The sequence below is a fragment of the Helianthus annuus genome, chromosome 14 (assembly GCF_002127325.2).
Source record: "Helianthus annuus cultivar XRQ/B chromosome 14, HanXRQr2.0-SUNRISE, whole genome shotgun sequence".
Taxonomy (NCBI): domain Eukaryota; kingdom Viridiplantae; phylum Streptophyta; class Magnoliopsida; order Asterales; family Asteraceae; genus Helianthus; species Helianthus annuus.
Genome location: NC_035446.2, coordinates 58,764,562 through 58,784,655, shown reverse-complemented (window position 1 = coordinate 58,784,655; position 20,094 = coordinate 58,764,562). Strand labels below are relative to the sequence as shown.

The window sequence follows — 20,094 nt, the reverse complement described above, 5'->3', positions numbered from 1 at the left end:
TTCTGATTCAGTTCAGGGCAATCCTTCTTAAAGTGCCCCTCAGCTCCACACTTAAAACATGCCCGGTTGTTTCCCTGTTGCTGTTGCTGTTGGGGTTGTTGCTGATTCTGTCTAGCTGGGAACTGACTTCTACAATCCTTGGCTTCGTGCCCCATCTTGTGGCATCTCTGGCACTGGCCCTTGTTACATGCCCCATTGTGGTGCTTGTTACACTTGTTGCACTTTGGGTAGCTTCCCCGGTAGCCACCCTGTTGTTGAGTGCCTTTGTTGTTGTCAGTTTTCCTTTGCTGTGCTGGGGCCTGAGTGGGGTTAGCATCCTTGCTTTGACTTCCTTCCCACTTACGCTTGCTGTCACTAGAAGTTCCGACAGTAGCACTGATCCTTTTGGGCAACCTGCCTTCCTCTACGGCCTGATCAGTGAGTTTGTGAGCAAGTCGAACGATCGGCTGAATGGTAGTGTGGTTGGCTGAAGTGACATGGCTTCGAATCTCTGGAGCCAAACCCTTGATGTACAGTTCGATTCTTCGATACATAGGTCGAGACATGTTTGGGCAAAGAGCAGCATAATCGTTGGACAACTTGGTGTAAGTTTCAATTTCCGACCCAACCATCTTGAGCTCATAGTATTCATTCTCAAGCTTGTGGATGTCATCCCGATGACAGTATTCATCTTTGATCATATCCTTGAAATCCTCCCATGCAGTAGCATTTGCAGTTTCCAAACCAAACATCTGAATCTGCGCCTTCCACCAAGAAAGCGCGCTTCCTTCGAGCGTAGCAGTAGCAAATTTCACCCAATTTACAGTGGGACACTCGCAAACAGCGAAAACAGCTTCAATTTTCTCAATCCAGTGCAGAAGACCTATGGCACCCTCAGTGCCGTTGAAAGGGAGAGGCTTGCAATCCATGAAAGTTTTGAAAGTACACACTGGTGGTTGCGCAGGTGCATGCTGACCTGTTCGTGAGAAGCGAAGCGTATAGGTTTAGAGGCGAAAAGTCGATGTGGCGGTAGGATCTAAACATCCTAAAACAACGAGCTTACCTATAGGGTGAGCTGCGAAAGCTGCAGCCACTGTGTTGAGCAGGTTAGTGAACTGAGCCTGCGTCATGTTGATGTTTCCCCTTCCACGTCCACTCATTGTCTTCATAACCAGAAAACACAGTATGAGTGCGATGTCGTAATGTAGCGAGAATGAGATAGAAGAGAGAGGTGTATCTATCCGTTTTAGGCATACTAGTACGTATAGTAAATCAGGAAACATAAAGCAAACAAGTAAACACTAGTCCGAGCTATGAGGTCAAAAGTATCGAGCCTTGCACTTGGAGTGTAGTGTCGTTGCGAGTCACGGGTTATAGTCTGGTTTTCTCCAAAAAGATTTTCCCCTTTTTAAAACCAAGTTCACTATAACCAATGGCTCTGATACCAATCTGTCACACCCCCAAAATCCACCTGCGGATAACACCCGCTTCGAGGGCGTGACTGACCAGGATCCAGCCACCAATTATACCGAATACTTAAGTTGATAACAAAAGTAATACTTACTAATCATAAGCTTAGTAAATATTAAGTTCAGGGTTTAAAGTTTTAAGTTCAAAACAGTTAACAAGTAGCGGAAGCATAAGTAAAGTAGTTTAGACAAGGTTCATAATTCAAAATAAGGTAACACCCAACACAAGGGTGAACAGACACTACACGTTCCCAAGCTGCAAGCTCCTTCGTCACTGGTTACCTGCAAAGCATGCAGTAAGGGGTCAACAATAATGCTGAGTGAGTTCACTAGTTGTCCAGTTTTAATTACCAAAAACTTTGTTTCACCGGTTAATTTATCCGTTTATACATGCCCTGGGGAGCTACCCCAAAAGTTAGCGACCAAACTGTTTTTCCAATACCGAACACTAGGTAACCGTTGCGTATCCGCAGGATGCCCCGATGTCAATGTTCTATCATCATTGACGGATTTCTGAGTACATTAGTTCACGACCGATCCCAAACCAGGGCACGGTGTGAGGCTGGTAAACACCTAAATAGCGCTATCAACTAATAACCCGTTCGCCTAACCCGGCGACTAATCGGTATTTGTAGTAGGGACTTGAGTGATAGAGTTTCGTTTAGTGCCGTTAGTTGCAATCCGTATAAACAGTAATTAACCAAAAAGGTTTCCCAATACCAGGGAAGGAAAAGTAAGTTGTGTTCCCAATACTAGGGATGGTATGTAAATGGTATCCCCTTTTACCAGGGGATAGGGTTGTTAGTCTCGTGTCCCAAACCACCGGGACGCATGCTTTTAAGTTGTGAACTCACCTTGGGTTGCTCGGTAGGTTTAGGTTACTTGTCAATCACGTTGGTCACCACGTCCTAACATGGTTACCGGTATAGGTCAGGTTCGGTGTACAAGCATTCACGTAAAACACATACAAGTACGTAACATGCATACAAGTAAATAATCATGGGGTTATTGGGCCGGCCCTATCAGTAACACAGTCAAACAGAACACAGCAACACATAGTCCACTTAACAGACAGTCCAAGTTAACACAGAATGGCCCAATAACCAAAATGGACAGCCCACTCGCAACCAGCTGGTCTCGAGTCGCAACCAGGTGGTCTCGGCTTGTCATGCTGTGGTTGCGAGTCGCAACCGTGGTCTCGAGTTGTCACGTTTTGGTTGCGAGTCGCAACAGAGTGGTCTCGAGTCGCAATCTCGTGGTTTCGACTTGTCATGCTATGGTTGCGAGTCGCAACGGCGTGGTCTCGAGTCGGAATGCTGTGGTTGCGAGTCGTAATATGTCACTTTCATACACACGTGATGATGCAGATGCATCAGTCCATTTTGTACCAAGAATTCAGGCCCAAATCCGGAAATAACCAATAAGATTTCTACAAACATTTTTCCTCATTTGACCATTAAACCATATAGATCAAACCTTGCCATTTTAAATCTTCAAACTATCTTCAACAAGTTCATCAAGTTCATAGTTTTTCTAGGGTTTTCATGCCCATATGAACACACATTTATGAACCGAAAATCACATATTTGACAAGATCATGATGCAAAACAAGAAAACATACATTATATGGCCGAAATCTCATGTTTACTCATCATCATTTTTGCAAGAATTAAAGAAGTATAGTTTGGTTAGCCCTAATCATTTATAAGCCACTTATTCTTTTAGTCATTTAAACATGTTACTAAGCTTGCATACAAAAGGGCTTTCACATATGACCAACTTCACAAATCATCCTAAAGATCATGCATATTGTTTCTAACCAAACACATTCTTGTTCATAAACATCACATAAATTCTATGCACAAAGTAACAACACTAACCGGTTAAGAAGGAGGAGAAGGAGCCGAAAACAAAGAAAGAGAACCGAGAAGATGGAGTGTCCGAGTGGTGATCTTGACCGAGTCCTTGTCCGAGATCCTTGCTTGAACCGAGAATTTGGAAGAGTTTGGATGTTGTTTGAGGGTTTCTAGTTGAGAGAGTTTGAGGAGTGTTTGTGTGTGTAAAAATGGAAGAAGTGGGGGAAAGGTGGGATATATATACAAGGGGATGTTTCGGGTTGGGTTTGGGGTTTCGGCCCAAGCCGGTTACGGCCCAAAGGCCCACTCGCAACCGCCCGGTTGCGAGTTGTGGTCTCGACTCACATACATAAACATATAATACGTACATTCAACATACGTTAAGCAAATAAAGATCACGTTTCCATTTAATACTATTTATATACACAAAATATTACAAGGTGTTCGTTCGGAAAAACCTCGAGTGTCACAAACACAAGGGGCCCACATGCCCCTTGCCCATGCTTGGTAATCTTGGATGAATATGGAAGCATGGTGTTTCAAGATATGATTTTTGACTTTGTGAGACATAGGCATTTCATATAAGCAACGTTCACATCTTCATCATTCATTTTTACCTTACAAAGAAATCACCAACACCCCTTCCTCCCTCCCTCTTGAACTCGGCAGCCATAACCCCTCTTAAACCCTTCTTTTTGATCTACTAAAATCACCATTTTAACCCCAAAAATCTCACTTCAAGATCATCCATGGAAGGTACAAGCATGGAGCACACTTAGGACCTTGTTTGGAGCTTAATCTTTTCTAAATCACTATCTTAAAACACTTGCAAAATTGTAAGACCTTATTCTACTCATTTCAAGTTCTTTATACATTATAGTTTAGTATTATTTATGTTGATCATCTTGAACAAAACAAAAATAAAAGAAAAATCACACTTAAGACCCTAAACCAAACCTAAACAACTCACAAATCATGATATATTATGTGATTATTATTATTATGTGTTTTTGAGTTGTATGAGTGGTATGATCTTGCTTATCTTGGTTAAAATAAGTTGTTTAACTCATGATTTAAGATGTTCATGTTGTATGATTAGTGTAGTAAACTAGATTAGTGATGATCTTGATGGGTTAGTATTAAAAATGTGATTTAAACACCTAGATGTTTAAATCAAGGAAGATCATCACCCTTGTATTCATGAGCTTTATATATATATATATGTTTTCATACTTGAAAGAATAAAGATTTAAAGGACTAAACTTGATGATTAAAGACTAATAAATGTGATTTTTTTTATTAAAAGCAAGTTAGTAAATAAATGATTTCAAAAACCACACTTACAAAGTCTTAAATTTCAAGACATAAAAGTCTTGAAAGTTTAGGAAATTAATATATATATATAGGAGCTTATGAATTAGGAAATAAATGGTATTATTATTACTTGAAAAGTTGTATTTTGAGGAGAATGATACATGGATGATGATTTGGAAATTAAAAAATGATTTTTAAACATGTTTTGACTAGATGGGAAAAACGCCATAGTTAGGGAAACTATAGCGAAAATTTATAAAAATCTAATCGTGATTAAAAAGAGATTAACGGGGTGCTTAGCATGGTTAATCGTGATTAGTGATCTTAATTGTGATTAACAACCTTAATCGTGATTAGACAAACCCTAATGACAAGGGTTAAGATTTAACCATCCAAGAGTTATTTAAAACACTAAAGGTTGTTTTTATTAAATAAAATGGGTGAAACTAAAAGTATAAAAATCAATATAATTTTTGGAGAAAAATTATATATATTTCCAATACCTTATTTGGTGTATGATACATGTATAAGTGTGTGTATGTATTAGTACTAGGAAAATGTGCTAAAATAACACATACAATTTTTACAATAAATATACACTTACAAATAACCGAAACTTCCCAAGCATTCGCAAGCATGACAATAGTCGCGAACCTTCGCAAACACTCGAAACAAACTTGTGTAATACCATAACCTCAGACGCGAGCATCTGACGACGAATCTCGAATGACGGACATCGGGCGACCCTTTATTCCACGTTGGCGAAACGAACAACTTCGGTAACAAAAGTTATATAAACCGAGCATTATGACAAGTCTAAAAATAAAGTATGTTAGACGCTTAACATATATTTTACGGACAACGAAAAACCGGAAAGTTTAATGCAAAATAACACTAAGTATAGTTATAAAAGTTACTAGTATAACTAGTAAAAGTTTACCAAAAATGCATAAACATAAATATTGGCTAAACAACTAATATGGGCAATGGCCCATTTCCATAAACCTTATAAAAGCCTATTTGTAATAAATAATATGGGCTAGGCCCAAATACATCAATATTATGGACTAAGCCCAACAACATAAAAGATATGGGCTAGGCCCAAAGACAAAATACATGGGTTAAGCCCAATGACACTAAAATGTGGGCTAGGCCCAATGAAAAATACATGTATAATTTTTATAAATATATATTATAAAAATACATTATAAATACGGTATGCCAACACATATAAATACGGTATACTCAGTCGTATAATACAGTATACCTACGCGTATAAATACGACATACCTACCCGTATAAATACGATATATGTACACGTTTAAAGCACACAAATACAAGTATACATACGGTATATGTATAATATTGTACTCACATACACTTGTTGAAGTGAACTCTCTCACTAATATTGTACTTATACAACAACATATTTTGACGTTAAAAATAAATATTTTTAACACTTTTTACACTTATATTTGTGTAACAAATATAAAGTCGCGAATCAAAGTATACCAGAAATAGATGCCAACATATTATCATTAAATTACGCAAGCATTCCAAAAACGAAATGAAAATAATAAACGTTCAAGATGAACAACGAGTACAAGGTCTAGGAAAGGCCGACGTGTCTAATGAGTTAGAACCCTTGTAGGTTGACTCGCGTTATGGAAAACTTTGGTTGAATATCTCTCTCTCAGGAACGCAAAGCTGTGAGTTCATGTCCCCCTTTTCTCTTAAATGTTTTCGGATTTATAATTCTCGGGGGTGGAATACATGTCTCAATGGTATGGTTTAGCTAGGGAATGAACTGTTAGATCATGTGAGCGAATAGTAATCTCTCTTAAGTGCCATTAATCTTGTATAAGACCGAGGGCAAAAGTGGTAGATCTATCGGGTGTAGCGAGCCCCACTCTTGGGTCCTTGTGTGGCCCATGTAGTGCTTTTGTTGTTCTGACCGGGTGGACCGGAGGAAATTCGCTAGGGTTGAGTGCTTCCTATGTCGCCACAGATATTAATGTCCTTGCAAAACATTAATGATCTGTTCATAGACGCTATACATACCTGTTTGTTATAAAAGTTCTCTCATATGTTTAAAGGTTTCATTGGAGCTCACTCAAAACACATGAACTCGCTCAACTTTTGTTGATGTTTTCAAACTCACATGTATTTCAGGAAACTAGTGGAACTTGGGTGCTGGTGTTTACTATGAAGCTTTTGGATTACAAGTCATCGATGTCATCCCTTTTGGAGGGTTTGGTCCATATATCCCATCTTCAATGAGATATAGGATGCAAAGCCTCATGTTTTAAACTTATGTTGAACTCGTCTTTTGTAAAACTTATAACTTATGTCGTTTTTGTATTTAAAACAACTTATGATGTGTAATATTTTTATTATGTCAATGGATGAACATCGTATGTTTTTAATCATGTAGTTGTTTACTTATATCGTACGCAATGAAAACTAATCAAGTTCACACCGCGCGCTTCCGCTAATGAACGGGTGTGACAGGGTGCATACGTGCATATGGTAAATCAGGGACATTAATTTGTACTTGATCTACTACAAGGGATTGGTGAACAATATGATGAACCATACCCCTAATTTTCAAGTAAACCTACATGTGGTTATAACAAACTTATTTTCCGGAAAAATCATTTTGATTAAAACAAACTTAAGTGTTTTGAAATCTAAATGAGAAAATAGTTTGTTGAAAGGGGGATTTCTGATTGTTTATGCCTAAGTGGATGGCGAATTGATGTGATTCGATATCGGTTGTCAACTTACTGTATAGTTTTGTTTTACAATTGGGTCAAGAGTCTAGTCTTGTATTCAATTTTTCTTTAATGTGTTCGCATTTTAGGGGGAGTAGAAAATCCAGAAAATCCAAAAACATCAGAAAATTTGAAAAAGCCAAAAACATTATAAAATGTAAATTGAGTTTTGTTGTGAAAAGAGGAAATGATAGTACATCAGTAGACTGTCACAACATGCTAAAGAATTGGAAAGTTAAAATGTGATAAACAATCTCACTGCAGATATGCCAGTAGGTTTTTGCACATTTAGTAAATTGTGAAGAGATATAAACCTAAAAATTCAAACTTGCTTATTATGTGGGTAACAACTTCTTGGATATATAGGTAACGCCTGAAATCTTGTTTGAAAGGTCCCTTATTCTAAGATACTAGGTCTTTATGCTCAGTGATATCTGGGGTATTATCCCGGGACTTCTGCTGTATGGAAATACTGACCTAGTCCCCGGATAATACTTTCTGCAAATGCTTGAAAAAGCTCGCCCTCAGCAAGTTGATGAAACAATAAAATTGATAGTCACTGCTGTCGTAACAAAAGATCTTCTAAAGGGGACACACCAAAAGTCGAAGCCGTCATCTCTTTGCGTATACGGAAGTATCGACCTGATCTCTCACGGCCCTCGCAATTAACCCCTGAACAGATATCATCTGTGGTATACTCACCTGTAAGACTGAATATTGGGATCTGGATACGGGAGTATATTCAAGTAGTGGGACACGCGAATAAGTTGAAGTCATTAAGACATTAATTTCGTATCTCGGATCAGTTGAACTTTGTGTGAAGATTTAAGTGGACAAATATACTGACAATCTAGGTGAATTGTTTAACACTTAAAATGAAAAAAAGCTTAACGGTGTTGGTGACTCGTCTCATAAACTGATATGATCCTCTTACACAAACTCACAAAAATATTGTTTGTATATATTTCATTTCTGCATTTTTTTTATTTCTACTTTTGATGTCTTTATTTTTTTTACTTTTCAAAATTCAAAAAGATTTTCGGCAACTGATGTTGGAAAGCTGATTTTCAAAGTCTCAAGTGCTAAACATGATGACATTGTTGTGAGGGGGAGTGTGTCTTGAACATTAAATGTGTTTTTAAATCAACAAGTGGCTCATCTAAGAGGATAGTTTCTTTTGAGGGAGAGTAAATGTTAGTGCATATATTCTGAATTGTTAAATGTGTAAAACTTACTTTGAGGTAGAGGTTATGCAGGTTAAGTATGAGCTGGGTTATCAATCCTGAGCAGAACTAGAGCCAAGTTTCGATTTTGAACTAATCTTCTGAAGAGCCAGATCATTCCATTCTGAGAAGCTTATGAGAGCCAGTTTCAGATGCCTGAGGACTCTGTGGATAGAGCATGAGCCAGGTTTCGATTCTGTGGAAAAAATTAAAGCCAGGCTAAGAATCATGTACCTGTGAAAGTCAGACAACGATCCTAAAGCAGATGATGCTGAAGAATTAAAGGAATGCCAGCACATTGTTAAGGGGAGTCTGTTGATGCTGTTAGTGAATGAGTGAAGCCCAGAGGCTGATCAAGGCTGAAGTCTGTCAAGACTCGACACAGTCAGACTCGTCAACATCTGAGGGGGAGTCTGTTGGTGTATACATCTGTCGACTTCATCTTGTATCGAGTCTAAGACTAGATTGTATAGATCAGGGCACGTTTTACGAGAAAATTGCATGTTTAGGGTGTTGAAAAGTCTGATTTCGCTCCTAGGTCTAATTCCGCTCCTAATGTCATTCGGTTGATTTCGGGCAAAATCACAAGTGTTTTAATTCCGCTCCAAATGTCTCATGTAGGTTTCGGGCGGAATCAGACTCCTATATAAAGGTCATTTAGGAGCAAAATCAGTAGTGAGTCCCTTGTATTCCATGCCGAAGTGCTGCCGGTGTGAGGTTTGATTGTAATCAACGTCAAATCAATACAATCAGTGAGTTAAGTAAAGATTTAGCTGTTTCTACCTTTGTTTCTTGTTTTCCGCACCTGAAACAGAGTAAAACTCCTCTGAACGACTCATTTGGGTCAGTAGCACGATCCTACAATATGTCTCCCCCTAACAATACCCCATAGACTAAAGGGGAGGTGAATTACTCCAATAGCGCTACTATTGTTAAGGCAGAACTACACACTTTGGATTAAGCGTCATATAGCACAAAGAGTCAAGAATCAAGAATCACAAGTTTCATGTTCACATAGGATAGAGTATAAGTCTCAAAAGAATCAAGTTTAAGTTTCATAAAAAACATGTTGCACCCTAAAAGTTTAAAGTAAAATGGGATCAAGTATACTCACAGTGATTGCTTAACAGTCGCAACTGTTATTGGATCAAAGGGAGCTCTTTTCAGAATTAGCCTGATTAGATTACAATAGGATAAGAGTCGGGCAGAGTAACGAGATTGAATAAAGTGTCAAACCTTGTCACTAGATCGGATGGCTGTCCGATGGGATGGCTATCCGATCGGAGTGCCAGTCGGTCGGGTGACGTAGTTGTGAATAGACAGATGGCTGCCCAATCAGATGGCCATCCGATCGGGTTGCCACTAGCTTACAAGTGAGAGGAAAAAGGGGGACTGTCCGATCGGATGGCAATCCGATCGGATTGCCACTCGATCCGGATGTGTTTAATGATTTGGGCCATTTCAATCGGGTGTCACCTCGATCGGACGGCTGTCCGATCGGGCTGCCACTTAATCAAAGTTCCAATATTTTGAGAAAGTTTCTAAGTATTAAAGTTTCAAGATAAAAGGGCAAGTATCCCCTGATAGGGTGGCTGTCCGATCGGGTTACCGCTTGATCAGGCGACCCTTGTTCTTGTTTAACATACTTGTAAAATTTCCATGTTTCCAGATTAACAGTGACGGCACGACACGTATCGAGGCAACGGTAAAACCCTTTAGTACCCAAAACTCCGATTGAGTGGGAATCACCCCTGTTCGACCAGTCGTTTGTTTCTAATGGGTTTATGTCGGGATCTGTTGTCATGCTCGTCTTTTACCGGTAGGACCCAGATCAATACCAACTCTAGACTATTCATCAGATCTACAGTTAGTTTAGACCCGATTTCCACCGAATAAAGTAAAAGTTTGAGAAAAAGATGAAGATACTCAAGTTTTATAAGAAGAGTTTAGATTTAGCTTAGATTTAGTATGAAAACGCATGAAACATCTTAGATCCAAGCTAGATCTTGCTCAGAATGATGTCACTTGGCAGTTTGTACAAACCTCCATGATGACATCACCCTCAAGAACTCAGATCCGAGAGATTTCACGGTGAAAAGTGTGACTTCAAGTGAGAATCACGTAGAGAATGATGTGTAGATCAAGAAAGTACAAGAATCTAGCCTAAAACGTACCGAAATCAGCAAGAAAATGGAGGAGAAAGGTGTTTGTGCGTCTGAGTCGAGCAGAGCTATCACATCACTGAAATAGTGATGTGACAGGTCTATTTATAGTGTGAGAGTGAAGTGGAGGCGGCACAAGTGGATAGGGTGGTGAACCCGTTCGGGTGGTCATCCGATCGGATGGTCGTCCGATCGGACGGTCATCCGATCGGACGGCCACTCTGGCCAATCCATCTTTTCCGCATTCCCGATTTTGATTCGTTTTGCGCTTTAGTTTAGGCGTTGAGTTACGTATAGTTTATATAAAGTATCTTGATTACATTACAACCCAAAAGTTTCCAAGTTTCATAGATTCCGCCAGTGACAAAGCTCCAGTCTCTCGTTTAACCAAGAATCAAGTTTCACGAGTCTAAGGAGTCAAGCACCAATTTAAGTCTCAAGAGTCAAGAATTATAGTTTCTCAAGCATCAAGAATCAAGAGTCCAAGTATCAAGTATCAAGAATCATAAAGAATCAAGTATCTAGTTTAATCATCAAGAATCAAGTGTCTAGATTAAGCATCAAGAGTCAAGTATCTAGATTGAGTATCAAGTTTCATGGTTTAAGTGTCAAGAATCAAGCATCTATCATAAAGAATCAAGCGTCATAGTGTCAAACATCGGGTATCAACAAGATTCATACAAAAAGTGTCAAAACATCAACTCCATAAAACTACAGGGACCAAAATTGACAACTAATTAGAAGTTCAGGTACTGTTCTTGCCAAGTGTATAAAGTTTACGGACGCTGGGCATTACAATAACGAAAGAGCTCTTGCGGGTTCGTACGAATAGACTCAATCTCCATTCGTACGAATGGGCTTTATAACTCATCCTCTTTATCTTTTGTTATGTTCAGCACCAGTCTTGTCTCATCTGATTCAGCTACGATATGTGATTGACGGAAGTGATAGACATTATGCACTCACAGACTCCCCCTTGTATATTACTGCAGTCAATCTCGTAGCTTTCTGTCTCTCTCTGAGTCTTCTAGAAATTTTGACAGTTTCAGCAACATAGACTCTCCCTTTATTCTAACAGATTCCCCGTGAATCTACTTTCACATCTGCTCCCTCTTTTGTTTAACTCTATCTTCAGGCTCCCCCTTGCTTTAAGCTTTCGTGCTTTCAGCTACTAGGATCGACATCTATCTCCAACTTTACAAGCTCATCCAGTATAGTTACCTGGCTTTTTACAACCCCCCCCCCTTGCTTTGAGCTAGTCTTCAGACTCCCCCTTAGTCTCAGCTATCGGGATCGTAATCTGGATTAATACCTGCACATCTCAAATTATTTGTAAGATATTTGACAACTCAAGTTTAGGATCAAAAACCTAGCTCTAAACATGTAACATGAATAAAGCTGGAGCGTTTCAAATATGTGACCGCACAGGACATCGTTTGTTCACAGAAATCTGTGATCTGACTCCAATTTAACAATTTTAAAACTATTTCAGATTTCCCAAGAACGATTTCCTGGCCCTTAAACCTATATATTCAGTATCCTGATTCTAAATGTAAATGTAACAGTATGTAATTATCCAAGATTCCCTAACTCTTCTCCCTATCAAATAACTTCATGTTTGTCAGTTTAAGAGTCCAAAACTCTCACGATTTATCATCCAAGTCCAAATTAATGACCTTGGAGATTTCACAAACTGTTTTTTAATTTTTCAATTAAAACTTCAAGTTTCAAATTAATGAACTTGTTTATTTTCAGAAACATGTTCAGCATACTTAGATTTTGAAACTCAGCTTTCAGACATCGGTTGTCGAAAATAAAGTAGAAACAAAATCTTTTTGTATTTTTCAAAGTTTACGCTAAAACACTCCGAAAAATCCTTTTTTGTGATTTTTCTGTAAAGGAAAACAATAAAGAAATATTTACAGACATATTTTTGTTGAGTTCGCATTAGAGAATCATATCAGTTTATGACAAATCACTAGTACCGTTGAGCTTATAAACACTTTAAGTTCTAAACGATTCACTTAGATTGTCAGTATACTAGATCCACTTAAATTATTACACAAAGTTCAACTGATTCGAGATACGATATTAGTGTTTTAAACGTGTAAGTGCAATGCATAAGTGTAATGTTTGAATAAATGTATGTATAAACCGAATTTGCATGTATAATAAGGATGTATTTGCGTATAAATGTATCAAGTTTGCACGTATAATGAATGTATAACAAGTATGTATGAATTATGTACAACACAATGTACAAAAAGATCGAGTTTTATTATGATTCAAGTCTCAGATTACAATGCTTAGAAAGGAAAAACGAATACAAAGGATTACAAATTTCCATAAATATAAATACAAGAAACTTTCTAAATAAGGAAGTTCCAAAAAGCGAGGCGTTACAATAAATGCTTAAACCTTTTTATAATATCAAACTTGTTTATAAAAACTTTTAGGTGCACTTACAAATTGATATGTGTTTTACAAAGATGGGTTATGTAGTGGCCATTCAAGTATCCTTGTAGTGAGTCTTTCTTGAATGTATGTATGTATGTATATGAGTGAGATTCGCTGATATGGACTTAAAACATTTGTTTTGTTTTAGTATGTGATGTTGTCCAGACCTCGTGCAAGATTCAATGTCAAACCATGAGATCAATAATGGTTTTTCGGTTGTTCGATCTTTGGTTTGCTCATCTCTTTGTGCAATTGATTGATGGTCGTTCAATGTATTAACCACTTGTCTTCTATTAGGAAACAAACGAGAGTTTTGTCTAGAAGTTTGAACATATATAACCATACATGGATCATAATGTATTGTTTCTTTCTTAGTGTCTATATTTTGGGTTACTTGATTGGGACTTTTATGATAAGGAGGGTTGTTAATATTTTCTAAATGTTAAAGAAAGATATATTTAAGAGTTAAGTGTCATTTACGTCCCTATAGTTTGTTTACTTTTGCCATTTCAAACCAAATTTCAAAATTGCACCATTTTCCCCCTGACATTTTGGAAACGTGCCATTTTAGTCCAAAAAAATAACCACAGTTAAAAAATTCAGTTAGCTTAGGGGTAATATGGTCATTTAATAAAGATTTTCTTTTTCAATTCTTTTAAGCTAGCTTTAAATCAAAAACATTTGCAAGCAGCTGGAATTAAACCCGTGACCAGCAGCTTAGAAAGCAAAGGCATTAACCAGTGAGCCAAAGATCCTTTTATTACATAAAACCGATTTGTTTTTCTTTTGATAAGTCTTAAATCGGCATTCAACCAGCATGTCCACCACCACTTTCATTCAACCAGCACGTCCACCACCACTTTCATTTAAACACGACGTCTATCACCACTTTCATTCCACAACCACGTCCACCACCACCATTTAACTACCACCACCACCATCCCAAATCCACCACCTGCCACGACAACTCCAACCACTACCGTCGTTTCACGTTTTACGACAACAAATGAACATCATCGTCACCTCACGTCATCACCACCGCTGCCGGAAAACGGTGAAACGTCACCACCATTGTTGTGCAGAATGCTTGTGGAACGAAGGGTACAACTATTAAAAAATCACAACTTCAATTAATATACTAAAAAAACCTATAAAATGCAATGAACTTATATGATTCAAACCAAACAAACATGACACATGCTGAAGTCGAAAATAGTCCAAAAACTTTTTAATAGTCCACATTCATTGTCATCGTTTCACCGTTTTCCGGCGGCAGTGGTGGTGAGTTGAGGCGACGATGATGTTCATTTATTATCGGAAAATGTGAAACGATGGCGGTGGTTGGAGTTGTCGTGGCAGGTGTTGGATTTGGGATGGTGGTGGTGGACGTGGTGGTTGAATGAAAGTGGTGGTGGATGTATCGGTTGAATGTTGGTTGAATGGTGGTTTAAGACTTGTCCAAAGAAAAACAACTTGTTTTTTGTAACAAAAGGATCTTTGGCTCACTGGTTAATGTGTTTGCTTTCTAAGCAGTTGGTCACTGGTTCGATTCTGACCAGCTGCAAATGTTTCTGTTTTAAATCTAGCTTAATAGAATTGAAAAAAAAAATCTTTATTAAATGACCATATTACCGCTAAGATAACTAAGTTTTTAACTAGGGTTATTTTTTGGACTGAAATGGCACGTCTCCAAAATGTCAAGGAGGAAAATGGTGCAATTTTGAAATTTGGCCTAAAATGGCAAAAGTAAACAAATCACAGGGACGTAAATGACACTTAACTCTATATTTAATATGAGACCATCTACAAACCAACAAACATATAAATCATTGGGTAAATTACATTTTTCGTCCTTTATGTTTGTATCGAATTGCAACGGATAACCTTGGACTTCAATAATTACAATCACAATCCTTTATTTGTAAAACCCGTTACACTCTACGTCCTTTAGTACTAACCAGATTAAAATTTCAGTTAAGTTTATTCACTTAAGGGTATTTTGGTCAATTCATGTTTTTATCTAAATCTAATACTAATAAAAGAATGAAGTTAATGCCAAATGGCATTTTCTCATTTCATTTACTTTTATCTAATGCCATGTGGCATTATCTTATTTAATTTATTTATATATTAAATTAATACTATTAATGTATTAAATTAATCTCTAAATTATTAATATATAATATAATATATTTCATAATATATAAATATAAATATAAATAATTATTGTACATTATCCCAATTTATCTTTGCCTCAATTTCTAACACTTTATTTTTTTATGATTATATGGATTTTGTCTTTGTTTTTTAATTAAAATATTTAAAATATAAACATACATATAATTAAATGAGTATTTAAATTAAATTAATACTATATTAATATATTAGATTAATCTCTAATACTATTAGTTATTGATATATCTAATAATATATAAATATAAATAATTGTTATACATTATCTCAATTTATCTTTGCGTCAATTTCTTTAACTTTATTTTTTAAAGATTACATAGATTTTGTCTTTGTTTTCTTTTTTTCATTAAAATATTTAAATTATAAACAGATAAATAATTAAACAAATATGTAAATTAAATTAATAAATAATTAAATAAGTATTTAAATTAATTTTTATATTATCTTTAACTTATATTTTAATTTATGATCAATAATAATTAAGTTATTTGTAATTATTATAGATGCTATTTATATAGCATCTTGAGTTTACATCTGATCACGGAATAAACTAACCAGGATTTGATTTGCTTTAGTTATTAACAATAATAAATATATAATTTGAAGTAATAATTACTGAAATCTCTGTGCGATTCGGCGGGAATTCAATTTCTAAATCATAAGTTTTAACTTATGTATTTTGTAATAATTAGCATTAATTATATGTTATATATTGGACTTTTAATATGTGTAAATTTATTTTAAAATTATTATATTTTTCTCTAAATTTCAAAGAAAAAACTTTGACATTTTCTTGACTATGAGTGGTTTTTAGCAATTTTTATATAATATTTTATCATCTTTAACTTATTAAGATATTTTATTTATTCAACCCATGTAAAACATGGGTCTATAACCTAGTGTTTAATAAATAAAACCAAAAAAATTGCATATACACTTCATCTTCCCCAATTTCCTAACCCACCCTAACCACCATATCTTGCCACCACCGCCTCATCCTGCCGCCACCACTTCGGCCACACCCACCGCCCCTAACCCTTTGCAGATCTGCAACCAACTTGTTTCCTGCGTTGCTTTTCGTTAATCAGCTTCTATGTAAGAACAAACAATAAGCAAATAATACGAATAATTCAAAAAACAATAACTTCAAAACTGTAAGAACAAACACTCAATCTGCTAATTTCAATCGTGTATATCTTCTAATAAGCAAAAGCATTGTATATCTTCTAATAAGTTTAATAACTAAATATCAAACCAAACGACAAGCACAAAATACAGGATTAAACATATACATATACGTAGAAAGAGATCGTTACATCTTGGAAAGCTTGATCGGAGCACCACCGGTGACTTTCGCAACATGAAGAAGAGCAAGTTCAGCCTTTAGATCTTTCAATTGAGCGAACAAATTAGTCATCGATTTGTTTATGAGCTCATGAACAAATCGCTAAACGCAAACAACTGGGTTGCAGATCTGCAAAGGGTAAGGGTCGGTGGGTGTGGCTGGAGTGGTGGTGGCAGGAGGAGGTGGTGGTGGCAGCAGGATGAGGTGGTGGTGGCAAGATGTGGTGGTTAGGGTTAGTGTTAGGAAATTGGGGAAGATGAAATGTATATGGAATTTTTTTTTTTGTTTTATTTATTAACAATTAGATAAAAACATGAATTGACCAAAATAACCTTAAGTGACTAAATTAACTGAAATTTTTAATCTGGTTAGTACTAAAGGACATAGAGTGTAACGGCCAATGGGTTTACAAATAAAGTACCGTAACTGTAATTATTAAAGTTAAAGGTTATTCGTTGGAATTCGGTACAAACATAAAATACGAATACCCTAAATCATTTCAAGACTTATCCTAATAGAAACTTCTTCACTTTAACTCTGTAATTATCGATATAGTATTATTTAATATGTTTTGACTTCTTCATATTTAATAACCTCAATTTCCCTTGTATCAAAACTATAACAAAAATACAAATGTGCACCAACCAGTTACGTTTAATATTACATAAAATTTAATCTTAACTAGAATTTTGGACCTGTGCGTTGCACCGGGACCGCTAAATCAAACAAAAAAAATAGATGTGAAAACATTGAACAACACATGTACGATGCGGTACATTAACCCGTGCATTGCGGCATGTTGAAACGTGAAATATCAAAGTCGAAATGTAAAACAGTATCGTAGAAAAGAATAACTAAGTCGAAACGATAATAGAACTCACGTAAAAAGTAATAAGAAAAAACAAAAAACTTTAATGACTTGTTCGTATATGCTTAGATGACTAATACATTATTATGCGCAACTCTGTTTTAAGTGAAGCTTACATCGAAATGTATTTTTGTAAAAAATTAATGGGGTTAAAATGTATAATATACATAATATAACGTGTGAAAATGAAAATATGAAAAAGAAAATTTATAATTAATATTTCTTTTTATATAGTAAAAAATACTTATAAAGATGAGCCCACCTATTGAATACTTTGGGTTGTTAATTGTTAAACCTTGCTACACAATCCAATAAGCACAAACTAAAAATTGAATAGTAGAATGTGAGGAGGGATCAATAGATAATCTTAAACAACCCTCCAAGCCAAGTGTATAACTCCCATTGCAACAAAATGTTGCAAAATTATAGTATATAATTTAGCTTTTATCTTTAAATTTTTTCATAAAAATACTCTTAAATTTAACTTATAATAAACACAATGTATTGATTTTATAAAATTCAATAAAAGTAAAAATAGGTCAACATGTAAGCCTTTCAGGACGACCCAAACACAACCTGAATAAGAGACGAGTTTATTTCTTTCAATTAATGATTAAAAGAAGATGAACTCGGTATTTATAGTTTAGATAATTTCTTTAATTAAATTGTACTAACAGTCGAGAGACCATTGTCGAACTGTCACAACCTAATGCAGCAAAGATTACCTGTTTCAGCTAGCCAATTAAACTACCGATAGCTTTGCGGCAGTGTCGTACTATCCGAGCCAACACAAACAGGGATATACTAGAGGATGCACCTAGTAGAAATGAGCATTAAATACTGGATACCGGTATCGAATAATTTTGGTACCCTACTTTTTAGCGTTTTCAGTATCGATATCATACCGTACCGTACATTTTTCATACTGACACCAAATATTCATATTTAATGATTTTCAATACCAATACTAGCACCGAGCTATTAATCCCTAGCACTATGGTACCGAGCTGATCCCTATCACCTGGTACCCAGTCTCTGGTACCCAGTCTAACCAAATACCCATAAACTTGGTATAAAATTTGTGTGATATAGAACTAGTATTTTTATTTAAATAAATTTGGGTTGAATTGTTAGTCGCAAAACCACTTGAACGCGTAGGTGATTGCCAGTTGCCACGCTGTCACACTTCCGTCTCTCCAACAACCAGCTCATTCCCCACTGGATACATACCCTAATGCCTCTCCACCAACCTACCCTTCCCTATATCAACTCCATTCTCCATCTTCATTCCAAAATCTCCACATCTTCACTCCAATGGCAGATCATCTTCACTCTCAACCGCCTCCTGACGCCGTCAAGCCACCACCCATCTCCGACCACAAGCCACTTCTTCCGCAAGGCACTTACGTCATCCAGATCCCTAAAGACCAGATCTACCGCATTCCGCCACCGGAAAACTCTCGCAAAGCCCAAAAACTCGCTAATCGGAAACCTAAACGGAGTTGCTGCTGCCGCTGCTTCTGCTGGACACTCGCTGCCCTTTTCATCCTTCTAATCCTCCTCGCCGTCGCCGCCGGAGTTCTGTACCTAGTTTTCCGGCCGGAGAAGTTGAAATACTCGATCGATAACGTTTCTGTAACCGGTATCAATCTGACGTCATCGGCACCGATATCTCCGAAAATAACGTTTGGTATTAGATCTGAAAACCCTAACGATAAGTTAACGGTGTTTTACGTCGGAAAAGGAAGCTCCGTCGACGTGCATTACGGCGACGTTAAGTTATGTAACGGCGTGTTGCCGACGTTTAGGCAGGATGCGAATAACGTGACGGTGATACAGACGGTGTTAAGAGGCGAGAATATTGTGTTGGCGCGTGACGTGCACTCGCGGTTGGTGAAGCAAGAGAGGGAGCGGCGCGTGCCATTGAAGTTGACGGTGAAGGCGCCGGTGAAAGTTAAGGTTGGTGCCGTTAAGACGTGGGAGATGAAGGTTACCGTTAAGTGTGACGTAGCTGTTGACCGGTTCGTACAGAAGTCAAAGATCGTGTCTAAAAGTTGTGGTTATAGGGTGGATTTGTGGTGAGAATAAAAGTTGGTAGTTTCGTAAATGGTTTACCCTTATTTATTTGTAAAGATAAGAAACATACACACGATTGATATTATGATCCATATTTAGGATTATATAGTAAAAAACGATTTTTTCAAGTGGTGTATGTATGGATTCATCATTTATATATATTTTTTGGTAATGGTATTGTTACGGTGCGTATATAGTGCACTAATTTTAACGTTATTTTACTAATTTCCTGAAAAAAACGTTAAAAGAGGGGATGATTTATCATGTATCATGTGATGACGTTGATAGCCGAAAGACAAGGGGGTAAATGCACTAATCGGCATTTGTCTCAATTGCTAGGTGTTTTGTGCCTTATGTCCAAGGCATGATGCAAAACTA

The 20,094-nt window shown here is 36.8% G+C and overlaps 1 protein-coding gene across 1 annotated transcript; it reads left to right on the top strand.

The window, feature by feature from the left end:
- Positions 1 to 18,821: 18,821 nt before the first annotated feature.
- Positions 18,822 to 19,844, top strand: LOC110904849 (NDR1/HIN1-like protein 13). Its single transcript, XM_022150724.2, has one exon. The coding sequence runs from the start codon at positions 18,955 to 18,957 to the stop codon at positions 19,720 to 19,722; it is 768 nt and encodes a 255-aa protein (XP_022006416.1). The 5' UTR covers positions 18,822 to 18,954; the 3' UTR covers positions 19,723 to 19,844.
- The last annotated feature ends 250 nt before the right edge of the window (positions 19,845 to 20,094 follow it).

Bases quoted from the DNA above. Each gene is read 5' to 3' on its own strand.
- LOC110904849 (XM_022150724.2), top strand. From the start codon at position 18,955: ATGGCAGATCATCTTCACTCTCAACCGCCTCCTGACGCCGTCAAGCCA.